Source organism: Tympanuchus pallidicinctus, unplaced genomic scaffold, assembly GCF_026119805.1.
Source record: "Tympanuchus pallidicinctus isolate F22 unplaced genomic scaffold, pur_lepc_1.0 scaffold17, whole genome shotgun sequence".
Classification (NCBI taxonomy): domain Eukaryota; kingdom Metazoa; phylum Chordata; class Aves; order Galliformes; family Phasianidae; genus Tympanuchus; species Tympanuchus pallidicinctus.
Genome location: NW_026294690.1, coordinates 6,241,265 through 6,253,517, shown reverse-complemented (window position 1 = coordinate 6,253,517; position 12,253 = coordinate 6,241,265). Strand labels below are relative to the sequence as shown.

Below are 12,253 nucleotides of genomic sequence, written 5' to 3'. Positions count from 1 at the left end.
GGATTGAAATGTTCAAGTGGAAGACAGTGTGTTCTGCAAGACACTGCATATGTTCAGGATAAAAAGAGTTAATTGCATAGCCTTTGTCTGCAGGTGGTTTATGTATAACAGATTTGAAAAGTGCTGATTTAAATTACTGATAAAGTATATATTTCTCTGTACGTTGTGATATTGGAAACAGCAAACTGGACTTAAGATTTCGCTTTCTTAGTGAAAGATGGTTTTGTTTCTATAAACTAAGTAGCACTTGTTAAATAAACGCACTGTCACGCTTATTTAGGAAGAATCCTTTGATTTGATTTGATCATTTTAAAGCCAACTTTAACTGCAGTTGCCCTTTCAATTAGAGACCACACGTATGCATTCTCACTGTAGATTTAAAACCCTTTTTCCATAAACCAGAGTGACATCAGCGCTGTGATATGTAAGTCAGGAGCACGCTAAGTAGAGCTGTGTTTTAATTAGGTGTCTGTTGTGTTGCAGCAGGTTACTGGACATACTCAGTATGGTTTGGAAACTGGAGCCCAGGTGCCGGTACTCCCAGTGCAGCCTTCGCTAGTCATGTCACCGCCTTTGCAGTTGCAACCTGAACTGTTGCCTCCCCGCGTCGCTCCAGAAAGCATTTCACAGATTCATGGCAGCCTTGCTACAGCTAGTCCACCAGTGCCCATAGATCACTGTCTGCCTCTACAGCCTTCGGGTGTTCTGCAGCTTCAGCCAGACCTTTCCCAGCCCCTGGCTCAGCAGCTCCCCGCTCCTGGCTCAGCCGTGCAGGCGGTGGCAGAGACATCGCAAGAGGTAGAGCCGTCTCCTCCTCAGTCGCTCACCAGCCTGCCCTTAACCTCCTGTATGCCTGTGGGCTTAGTTCATTAGGAAGATTCTCCACTCTCACGATAGAGAGCCAGCTCTAGATGCTAACTCAGCAAATAATTGGCCATTTCCAGCGGCGTGCTGCACCCTGACTGCTTGTGAAACATCTCCTTGAAGTGATCAGGCTGCAGGACAAGTCAGCTACAAAGCACCTCTTTGTCAGTAGCTGAGCACAAACAGAATTTAAAAGACTGTCTTTGAGTGCTGTGGGTCAGTAAGAAGCTGTTCTACAGAGTTTCATCCATGTTTTGTCCAGTCTTGTTTTAAATGTGTCAAGCAATTGTGCAACTAATCATCATTTGCCTTAAGAAATTATTTCATAATCCAGTTCTTCACCCTTCGTGCCCTGTAGTTTGGGTCTTATTTGTATTTTGTCTGGTATTGTACATTCCTGTATTGCCTGAGTTCTATCCTGGCCCTGGGATTGTTTTTTTTCCAAATACTCACAAACATTACCAATTCTCAATGGTCATATAAGCAAGATAGATTTTATTTGTTTCCTTTTGAAACTGTCAGCTTGCCCTGTCTGCTCTTTTGGCTTTTCTTACCACTCCCATGATTGTTTAAGCTTCAGTCTTGACAGAATGTCACAGAATGTTTCCTTCTCTTCAGTTCTTTGATAGATACCCATAAGCAAAGCAAAACAAAGGTTTTGGCATTTTAGATTTTGGTGAATAAGTTTTCCATTTCTGAATGGAAATGTCCCTCAACAATTCTGCTCTCCTGTTTCTGCTTTCTCTTGAGGTTCTGTTCTGAGGCTTTTCCTCCCAAAGTAAGCATTTACATCTGCTCAAACTAATTTTTTTAGCCAGTGCATTTGTTGTGATCCTTTCCTATGCAGTGCAGCCTAAGAATTCTGTTAGACGTCCAGTTAAATCCTCTTCCAGAAGCTGTAGCATAAGAATGAGACTAAATCTGAAACGGGATTCTGGTACCTCATTCTGCCTGCCCTTCTATGCAGTGACAGCCTAGTTCTTGTCAGAAATTAATCGTGCTGTGCTGTAGGATGTTTCCTGGTGACTTTCTGTATGTACTGTAGGTTAGATATAGGTAGAAGAACTAGCAGGACTCGCCTTTCATGCTTCGTGTGCAGAGTCCCTAAGTAAAGCCTGACCACACTAGGCCTTACTCCTTCAATCCCCTACTTCCGTCCCTACTTCCATCCCTTACTCCAGCTGTTTCTCCTCCAACCTGCCTATTTTCTGTGTGCGCAGCTCTTGTCAGAATCCATGCTGATGCCAAAGCTACAGCCTTGCCTGCAGGGCCCCTCCAGTTTGAGCTTCTGGAAATACGAACAGATTTCATTGCTATGGTTCAGTATGATGTAGGGGGGGTGCAAGTTGTCCCATATTAAGTGAGAAATGGGTGCCTTCCAGGGCACGAGTCTGTCCTGGCAATTTATCGCATCCTTGGGAACAGGTAATGGCTGTTTTGTTAACTTCATTCTCATGTTTCACTTGTAAGTTATGTGCCTTCTCTTACGCAGTTTGAGAAATCAATCCAGTGTCACACTTTTGTCCTCTTTTCCTGGAATGCAGAAAAGGCACTGAGTAGGTGTGATTAAAAAAAAAAATAATAACAGTGACAATATGATATCCAGATTTATTTCTTTCAAAGCTTCCCTCCCTCTGCTCACACCTGTGAAATCTCCAGTCAGAGCCAACCCCAGAGTGCAGGTGCTGGCCTCTGGAGCTCTTTGATATGTGAGATGCTGGTAGCCTGCAGCAGTAGTGAGCTGTAAGTGCTGATCATCACAGCTGGCTCCTGAGCAAAGCACACGAGCATCACACTGTGACACTGTGCAAAGGTCACATTGGTCCAAGTACTCCCCGTGCTGATTTTATGACATATTTTGCTAAGGTTTTCTGGGATGTAAGAGGAGTTTCATGCCTGTAGATACTCCAAATGTCATGTTTTGTTACTGCTCTGCCATTAGCTTTTATCTGTCTTTTGTTAAATTGTGTCGCAGTACTCACATCCAAACCAATTTGTATTGATCAGGCAAATGAGATTTTGTGAGGCACTTGATGAAGTGCATTACTAAAATCTAGATACATTATGTCTGTGTTCTCACTGTTCATTAATTTTGCAGTTTTATAGAAACTGCGGTCAATTTTGGCATGGCAGTGAGTGGCGTTATGAGCAATGAGGGGTGTGGGCTGGTTAAACCTCAAAGCTTTTAACTACAGTTAAAAACTCTTCTGGTCTGAGTATACAGTGGTGTCAGTCCAGGGGGTTGTTTGTAACCATGTCTATGGAAGAGTGTTATACGTGTTTATAAATATATATGATTATATATATATTTATTAAGCTGATGTGTGTGTATATACATGTACTGCTATATACAAACACAGGTGTGTGTATCTGTTACCCATACATGTAATGAGGCTGTAGTAGCAGGGCATCATCCTATCAGGTCTGTGCATGGTGAAACACCACTGATGCTAGGGCTAGCATTGGACCAGGGAACAGGGAAGTTTTTAGGGTAAACTTCTGTTGTGTTGAGACCAAGAGGGCATTATATGAAGAGTGTATTTTTAAGAAAAGGATTTCTGTCTTCTATTTGGAAGTTCGTCAGAAATTCTCACAATAAGCCAAGCATGCTTAAAATACCTAATATTATTTCAGTGGACTATACAAAGCAATAAAACACATTGGTGTACAGTTTACGTTCATTCAAAAGGAATCAGGCGTAGATGTGAATTTGTCCTGCAGTAAAACTTTTCCACTGTGGTGAGGAGCGCTTCGTTTCTTTCACTGCCTCTTCTGCTTTAGCAGCAGCAGCAGCAGGGAAGGGAGCTGGCGCACTGGTGTCCTAAGATGGACACAAATGATGATAGGAGGGTGAAATGGGGCATTTTCAAAATTGATGAATAGGTTAAAGAGAATGATTTAGGATATTAATAATATCTCAACAACAAACCTTTCTTAAGGGTGTTTTTGTCTGGCAGTACAACATGTTTACTTAAATGACTTTTTCTTATGTTTTAGGAGCAGGCAATACAGGACAAACTTCAAACTCTGTCACAGAGCTGTGAAAGGTATCATTATAATCATTTCAGCAAAAAAATGCTTTCTTTTCAGAGGGTGAATTTTCTGTCTTTATAAGGCCAACTGAAATGCCTGGTCTTTGGATTGGGTATTGCATCCTAACCTTGATGTATGTACAACAAATTTCAGTTCAGCAAGTAATTTATTTCTGTTAAAATAACTCAAGTGGTATGATCCCTGATTTTGATGCCATTAAATCTGTACAAAGGCATTTTATACTTGAGTAATTGGGTATGTAGCTTATTTCCCATTTGGAATGGGTGCACCTATATCACCTTCTGTAATGATCCATCCCCAAGAGTGATATAGGAGATGATGTATTGGTGAGAGTTGTACTTTGAGCCACTCAGATATATCATTATGACAAGGATTAAAACATGCCAGAGCTCATTCTGAGGTTTTGCAGTGCACAAGTTTGAACTCAAGCCTAGTAATGCATTAATTACTGAAATAATGACGACACTTCCTTATGGTACTGACAGAAACTTCGAGAGGTCATTTCTTGCTAGGTGTGATAGCCAGAGTACATGCCTGACTTAGAGGAGCTCCTTTCACTTACTGAGCATCTCTCAGGAGCTGGCTCAATCTGGGCCAGAATATACACTTTTTTGTATTCTGATTTTCCTCTGTCTTATCTATATGTAACTCTGTTGTGTGATGGCGGTTTCATTCTGGGGGATTTCTTCCTTTGTCTTGCAAAGCTACATGAGTCCAGATGTTGCTTCAGGTAAAGAGATGAGTGACAGCTTCGAGGGAGCAATAGGAAGTGGAAAACAAGAAGGAAAGTCTTCAAAGAAACATAAGAAATCTACACGTGCTCGTTCACGCCAGGAGAAAACCAACAGACCCAAACTGACTATATTAAATGCAAGTATTCTTTCTTTAGGGATAAAGTCAGGATTAGTTCAGTTGTGCCAGAAATAATTGTTTTTTAATATTTGTTTGCAGGTTTGTAACACAGGAGATAAGATGGTGGAGTGTCAGCTTGAAACACACAATCACAAAATGGTGACTTTTAAGTTTGATTTGGATGGTGATGCACCCGAGGAAATTGCTACTTACATGGTAAGACTTGGTGATGCAGCTGTCCACAGGCTTTTGATGTAACATGTTGCCTTAACCAGTTTATTCTCATGTGGGCTTGTTACAAGCCGAATGGGGCATTAGCCAAAAAGTTATAGTTCTTTTCTCTGTTTTGATGTGACTTTGTAGGTAGAGAATGAATTCATATTGCAGAGTGAGAAAGAGACATTTATTGAACAGATGAAAGATATTATCGATAAAGCAGAAGATATGCTCAGTGAAGATACGGAAGGAGAACGGAGTTCTGATCAGGGAACAAGTCCCCAGCAGGATACTGATGGAACAGAAATGAATGAGGTGAGAAATGTTAGAGTTCTTGGTTGATACCTTTTTGTTAATGTCCAATTACTGTAAAGAAGTTTCACAACCCGCACTGAACAAAAGAAAAAAAAAAAACAAAAAAGGTTTCTTAGCTAGAAAAGCAATTCTTTAACTCAGTTAAAACTTAAATATAAAGGTTCCTTGGAATAATGCTGCTTTTGCATTGATACTAAGACAGTGGTTTTTTGTTGTTTGTTTCTTTGAATAGGAGAAGCGGCCATCTCAAGTGAAGACTCCTGTGTATCAACAAAATGGTAAATGTGCTTTTGAATAAAAGCTTAATCTCTAGCTTGAAGTTGCTGATTAACTTATGCAGAAGTTTTCTAGATTGAGGAAGATATCACCAGTTTTACTGGTGGTTGTATCTAGAAATAAGGGTGTAACAGTGATCTCTGCTGTTAGCAACCTTCACGATCATAGGGCTAAGCTGACTGACACCTGGGACATCTACGGAAGCCCTAAATTACATCAGTGGATAATCAGTGGTGTAAAAATCAAGAAGCATACTCTTTTCATAACTACATCTACAAGAGAAAGTTAAAAGATATGTTTGCATTGGTAATTTAATTGAAATTTCTAACCCATACATTTTCAACTACCTCATTATTATTGAGGGGAGTTCGGGGTGTCTGCATGCCATTGCATCTTATGGGTTTTATAGCCAAGTGGAAGGGAAGGGGATGGTCCTTTTATCTCTGAGTAAGTGTGTGTTCGTGGAAAAAAAGCTAAATCTCCGATGGAGGAAGCATTGTCTCAAAAATTCTTAATTACAGGAAGAAAGGATAACACAGGACTTCTTTAATGAATGCAGAAATTGGATGATCTTTACCGACTAGATCTTCTGCTAAAAATACCTGCTTTATTTTTGCCTATAAAAGTAATATCATTTTTTAGCACTTTTTTTTTTTTTAACATTTTTACTTATGCTGGATGTTACCAAGTGCATATAATTCTCATTTGCCATTTATATATGCCAGACCTTGAGATGAGACTTGAAAGAAATGTTAGCTATAACACTTCCAACTTAGAAAAGTTAAAATGGATAAACTTTACCAAACTGACATTTTTTTTCCATAGTAAGCTAACTGTTTGCAGAACCGTTCATAAATTTGTGTTGTATGCAATTATTACCTAAGGATAATTAATACTTGAGAATAAACTTACTATAAATGTGTGGCAGAATCAGGTGGTGTCAGTCTCCCTTACAGAAACTGGCTTCTCAGGGGTGAGAATCAGATGGGAGCCATTGTACAGCCATAATCTTGGCTGTTACCACAGGAATTTGGATTTTCTAAATATAAATATAAAAATTAAAACTAGCTTATGACGGGTGATCTGGAATAAACCAAAACTATTGTTTACTTTTTATTTTCGTATCTAGTTTTGCATACTGGAAAAAGGTGGTTTATTATATGCCCTGTGGTGGAAAACCCGACTACGGATGCACCAGAATTTTCTCCACCAGTTCCTCAGGGTGCACAACAGTCTGAAGGTCCAGGTATTTACAAAGTTTAGATTTTTTAGAAAACATTGTCTCAGAAGGAAAAGAAGTCTCTTGGCTTTGATCCTCAGTACCCCAGTCCTTCAGAAAACTCTGGTGGCTTCAGAAGGGCAAAGGGTGAGGGGAGAAATGGACTCTGATGCCTTGGCTTAGAGGTGTATTCCTCAGCTTCTAGTTCCAGGATGATAAAGAAAACTTCCTGAGATGTAGAAGAGCTCTTCTTCCTTACCCTATAAAAGGTGCACTTGATGCAGCCTAGGCCTCATTGTCATTGTAACAATTGAAGACAGTTGTGCCAGAGACATCACGTAGTTTGAACAATCCATGTTATCCTGTCATTGGTCAAGTGTTGAGCTGAGTAACGTTCCTGTTGATAACGAAACACTTATCACACAAAATTAGTTTGCGTCTTTTTCGATGGAGAGCCTTCTTTGAGCCATACACAACATACGTGTGTTTATTGTACTGAACCAAATTAGAAATGTTTATCTGAGTTTGGGGGAGGTTCCAGAGTTTTAAGTGTCTGCCTTTCGCTATAGCATGGCTGAAATTCTAATCACAGGATCACGGGGGTTGAAAAGAACCTCTGGAGATGAGTCCAACCCCTGCTAAAGCGAGTTCCCTAGTGTAAGTTGTACAGGAAAGCATCCAGATGGGTCACTGCAGCCTTAATTTTTTCTGTAGGGAAAAGTTCAGGCTAGGTGTAGTTGTCGTTGCAGCTAGTCAAGAGGCTCTGCAGTGACTTTGTTTCACTTCGTACAGCCCATCAGGAGTTCAAATGCTGTTTGTGTCCTTCCTAGACCTGGAGCAGTCGGATGATCAGCAAGCAAACTCTGCGGTGCCGGATGCGCCTGGTGTCTTAGCTTGTCAGCAGCTTCCTCTACAAGCAAGCATCTGTGACAGCCCCATTGGGGCCTCTCCATCTTTGGCACAAATTCCTGCTGCAGCATCTTCAGCTGGCTTGCCGAGCCAGGCAGAGCTCTCAGCTCCAGCGCCGCCAGGACCTGCTCCAAACATCCTGGAGCAGGCAGCTGCTAACGGAGGCCAGCCGGAATGTTCTCTACTGCAAGCAGCATTACCTGCCCCACCTGGCACTCCAGCCCCAGGTGCCGCCCCTCTGGAGGAGCCCGCTGATGCTCCCCTGGCTGCCCAGCCTACTCAGCAGGCGCAGCAGCAGGCAGATGAAGCCATGTGTATCCCTGACGTGGAGATAGCGTGTTGCAGTGTCGGGCCGCCCAAAGCAGTCCCGCCAGCTCCTGCCAAGACAGCAGAGCTCTGCCCGCTCCCTGTGCTCTCTGATGCTGTTGTTTTGGAGCGGCAGCCTGCGGCCCAGATCCCTCACCTGCCAGAGGCCGGCCAGCCCGGCGTGGTGCAGCACTCCTTTGTGAATCAAGTGTTTCCTGCATCTGTTGCATCCGAGTCTCTCAATCTGGCAGGATCTCAACTTCAGAGCCCCACTCAGGTGTCCATGGCCACATCCCAGCAGCATGTGATGCTGTCCCAGACACAGCCTGTCACCTGCGCCAGCGTGGGGATCAGCCTGCTGCAGCAGCAGCAGCAGCCATGCACTGTGGAGTCTGATGGAGAGGGGCCACCCCGGGTGGATTTCGTTGACAACACAATAAAAAGCCTCGATGAGAAATTGCGCAACTTACTTTACCAGGAATATGTCCCGACTTCTTCTGCATCAGCAGGAACTCCAGATGCTTTTGTGCCACTGGAACAGGCAGACAGTGAATTTAACTTGCCACCATTCACCGAAGATCCCAAGTTAGTGTTGGATTTGAGAGAACCAGGCCATAACACCACGGATAGCTGCCAGGAGGTGAAAGCTGCTGAGGCCCAGTTTGTGCCGGCTGTGCCACCTGAGGTCACACCTTACCCAGCATTGGTTAGTGCAGTGACTTTGCCTTTTGTGTCTCTAAATCATGGACACCACCAAAGTAGAGCCCAGAAACAGTCTGTAGTATAACATGTGTATGGGCTTCTTGCTTCTCTAAACATTTTACATCTGCTCCTCTGTGTATTACCTTTTGTCGCTGCTTGCTTTCCATTGTGAATGTTCTCTTAGAGTGCATCTCGTAAAGTTAGAACTTGACTCACTTTACATAAGCATTTACCAGTGAAAGCCAAATTTTTCCTTTGGGTTTTTAAGCTATATAATATCTTAATTCACATTTCTCATCATATCCTGTTTCTAAAGCAGGCAGAAATATGACATTTTGTAGTTTACGGTAATGCGCATCATGGGAATAGTCGTTAAGTTCTGAAGAGGGAAGATAGTGTTTGTCTGGTCAGCTGGCTCTGACGTGGTATTGTCTGTGCATCGTTTGCATGTGTAGCTGGTTACATGGGGATGTTCTGCTTCACCCTTGCCTCATACCGCAGCAAATGCACACAGCAGCAGGGAGCTGGCAGAGAGTGTCCCATTTATGAATGAGGTGGAATCACAGCAGTTTCACAGACCTCCTCTGAAGACTGATTATAGTCTATGAATAGTTTTGCTTTGTATCGTTATCACAAAGTTAGCAATAGTAAATGTTTAATTTGCATGTTATGCATTTATGACCAATTTTAGAATATGTAGTTGCTTACTGAAATAGCACAGACTCCAAACACAGCCTATATCGCTCTCTCTTTGAAAATGAGGTACAGTAAGTAGCACCGAACATGAAATATTTATAGGATTTTTCTAATATTAATTATTGGCAGGGATTACAATACCTGCTTTCTAAGTCAGAATAAAATAAACACCTCAGGACACTTCACACAAGTGCTGCAGCTGGTGGAAGACTCCATAGGTAGATGATTGCCCAGTTTCCAGGAGCGACCTCTTTTGACTTCCTGGGAAATAGCTAAGGAAAGATGAGCTTTCCTGTTTTGGTTTTGTTGTGTTTTTAATTTTACTTAGTTTACTGATGTTGGTGGCTTGGGTCACCATTCGCTCTGGATATGTGTTGCAGTTTCTCAGACTGAATGCTGAGTTCATGAAATAAAAAGGTTTGCAGCACTTTCTGCTAGAAGATCAATGTTTACCTTCTTTGAAAAGACTTCTGGAGATAATGCTATCACCACTGCCAAGGATGAGCCAGTTTCATAAATGTCAGCTGGATGAAGTGTTGGAAAGATGCAGTATTTTATGGAAGTTTGGCTGCATTTGAACAACTGGTTTGAACTATGTGGTGATTAATGACCACCTACTGCAGTTACAATGCCTTGTTTATGAAAGGTGGTCTCTCTCCAGTAATTGAATCTAGTCCTTCTGAAATCTGGGATTTTCTGAAGAGATGGATGCAAAGTGTGTGGTTTTGCTGGAAGAGCAAAGCAGAACAAAACCGAAATTCATTTATAATTCAGTGCCCATGTTGACTTAGGTTGCAGTCTCCTCTGTGATTCTGCCTCCTCTTTGTCTTCCAAGGGAGAAAAAAAATGAGTTAAAGGAAAAGCTAAGAGGCATCTCCACAAACAATATAAAATAGTTTCACATTGCACGATAGTGTGAGTATAGAGGGATGGGGGGAGAGAGAGAAAGAGAGGATGAGAATGCACTGGCTTTGTGCTGGAAGCTGAAATGCTTTTCTTTTCTCTTTTTACTGAAAGCTTGAAAAGTCTGATGCCGCAGGCGTTGGGACTGAGTCCTTGGAAGCAAGAGGTGGGTCAGCAAGCCAAAGAGGTAATGCTCCTTTCAGTGCTGAACTGCAGTGATGGATCTGTACTTGTGCCCGGTCCTCGCCTGTGTCTCCTTGCTGCTAGCTCTTGGTTAACTGCCCAGCAGTGCCCGGCGCAGTGCTGACCCTGCTGTAATATAACAAGTATTAAATAGCTCACTCCTGCCAAGCTTCCTAGAAATAAACTGCCTCGCAGGCAGATTTATTTTAAACCATAAGTAGGTAATATATGCCTACGGTATAGGGTGTTTGTGTGGAAGTCTGTGATCTCAACAGTAAATTTCTGGTGCCATTAAAACATCTGAACAGAAAGTCCCTTGGATTTTTGGGGCTGCGTAAAAAGGAGCTGATGAAAATCATGTGGTTGAGGGTAACATCTCTGGGGAGAGGCTTGTAAGATGTTTGAAACTCCTATGGAGAGATAGGAAGAAGTTCTTTTCATTAAGTACTCGCAGATATAATGGCAGTTTCCAAAGTAACACAGTAGGAGCAGCAGTAAGAAACTGAGTGGTTGTAATGCTCCTTTTACCTGTCTTGCAAGTCATGGGAAGCCTTGAGTGTTGAGGAGCCTGAAACTCCTGCCCCTGTCACAGGTGTGGGGTGAGGAAGGGCTGGTCTTTTTTTTTTTTTTGAGATTGTCCTGGCAAAGCAGTGCCACATTTGTGTGATGGCAGACAGTTCTTTGCTGGCACACCTGCAGCCGCCTGCAGCACCTCTGGCTGGTTCAGAGCTGGAGCTCACACACTGCCTCTTCAAGCTACAGGGAAGTGCAGTACTCCTAGAATAAATAAGGGACCTCGAGTCATGTAAATTACCAAAAATGTTCATGGCTCATTGGAGTCCATCACTTAGGTCAGTGCAAGAGGAAAGCTCTGAGTTTCATGTGTTAATTTGTCTCACTAAAGGTGGAGAAGAGCAGGTGTAAGTGAAATGTAGCACTGGGTACTAGAATTAATGTATCTTGGATACCATAAAGCAAGAATGTATTTCGCTGTTTCAGAAATATGAAGGCTGTATGTTCACTGTGTGCCGTAAGAAAGCAGCTTTCTGAAAAGCTTGTGTACACTGCCTTAACTTCAAAAGCAGTGGCCCAAGTGGTGAAATAGTGTTGTCTACATTATTATGCTTTTTCACATATTTTGTGGTCCAAATGGCATTTTCTAAGCTTGTAATTTCTGCTTTCAGCAGTGTGATGTTTAACTTCATTTCAGACACTTTGAATTGTTGGTGTGGGTACCTGTGAAATGAAAGGTGTAAAGTAAAGGTCCATTTGTGGTCAAATGCAGCATTTTACATGCGTGAATATCTGAGAGGAATTACTTATTTTTTCAAGACACGAAGAATACCTTGGTCATACAGGTCTAGTGTACCATGCAAATTTCACTCTACTTCCTCTCCAAAATTTTCCAGTTGGCTTAAGAAATTTCACACTCTTTTTGTTATTTGAATTCCCCAAATGAATAGACTGAAGCTAGTGTCTACCTGCAGGTAATTTGTACTGTTATCATTACTGTCTCCCGCATTAAAAAAAAATAATAATCCTAGATCCTGCATTACAAGGAATTGGTATTTACATCATTCTTCAGTGCTGCACTGTTACCCTTGAGTTTGCCATTGGCTTGCTTTATGCAAAACCATTCCAGACATTAATTTGTTGTTTTCTCCAACTTGTAAACCAGGGTCAGCTGCGAGCATCACTCCAGCTCCTGTGACTCCAGCAAAGGGCCTCCTCCAGGTAACCAGAAACCACGCATAGTTT

The 12,253-nt window shown here is 42.2% G+C and overlaps 1 protein-coding gene across 10 annotated transcripts in view; it reads left to right on the top strand.

Annotated features, from left to right (window-relative positions):
- WNK2 (WNK lysine deficient protein kinase 2) overlaps positions 1-12,253 on the top strand; it is a 106,014-nt gene that overhangs the window by 67,121 nt on the left and 26,640 nt on the right. For 7 of the 10 annotated variants that reach the window (XM_052679105.1, XM_052679104.1, XM_052679102.1 and 4 more), the window contains exons 13-22: positions 484-798; positions 3,862-3,911; positions 4,623-4,788; positions 4,870-4,986; positions 5,134-5,301; positions 5,534-5,579; positions 6,707-6,823; positions 7,627-8,717; positions 10,427-10,499; positions 12,174-12,229. In XM_052679105.1, the coding sequence (XP_052535065.1) occupies positions 484-798; positions 3,862-3,911; positions 4,623-4,788; positions 4,870-4,986; positions 5,134-5,301; positions 5,534-5,579; positions 6,707-6,823; positions 7,627-8,717; positions 10,427-10,499; positions 12,174-12,229 (2,199 nt within the window). The remainder of the gene's footprint in view (positions 1-483; positions 799-3,861; positions 3,912-4,622; positions 4,789-4,869; positions 4,987-5,133; positions 5,302-5,533; positions 5,580-6,706; positions 6,824-7,626; positions 8,718-10,426; positions 10,500-12,173; positions 12,230-12,253) is intronic. The other 3 variants (XM_052679099.1, XM_052679100.1, XM_052679106.1) reach the window with 3 other exon arrangements.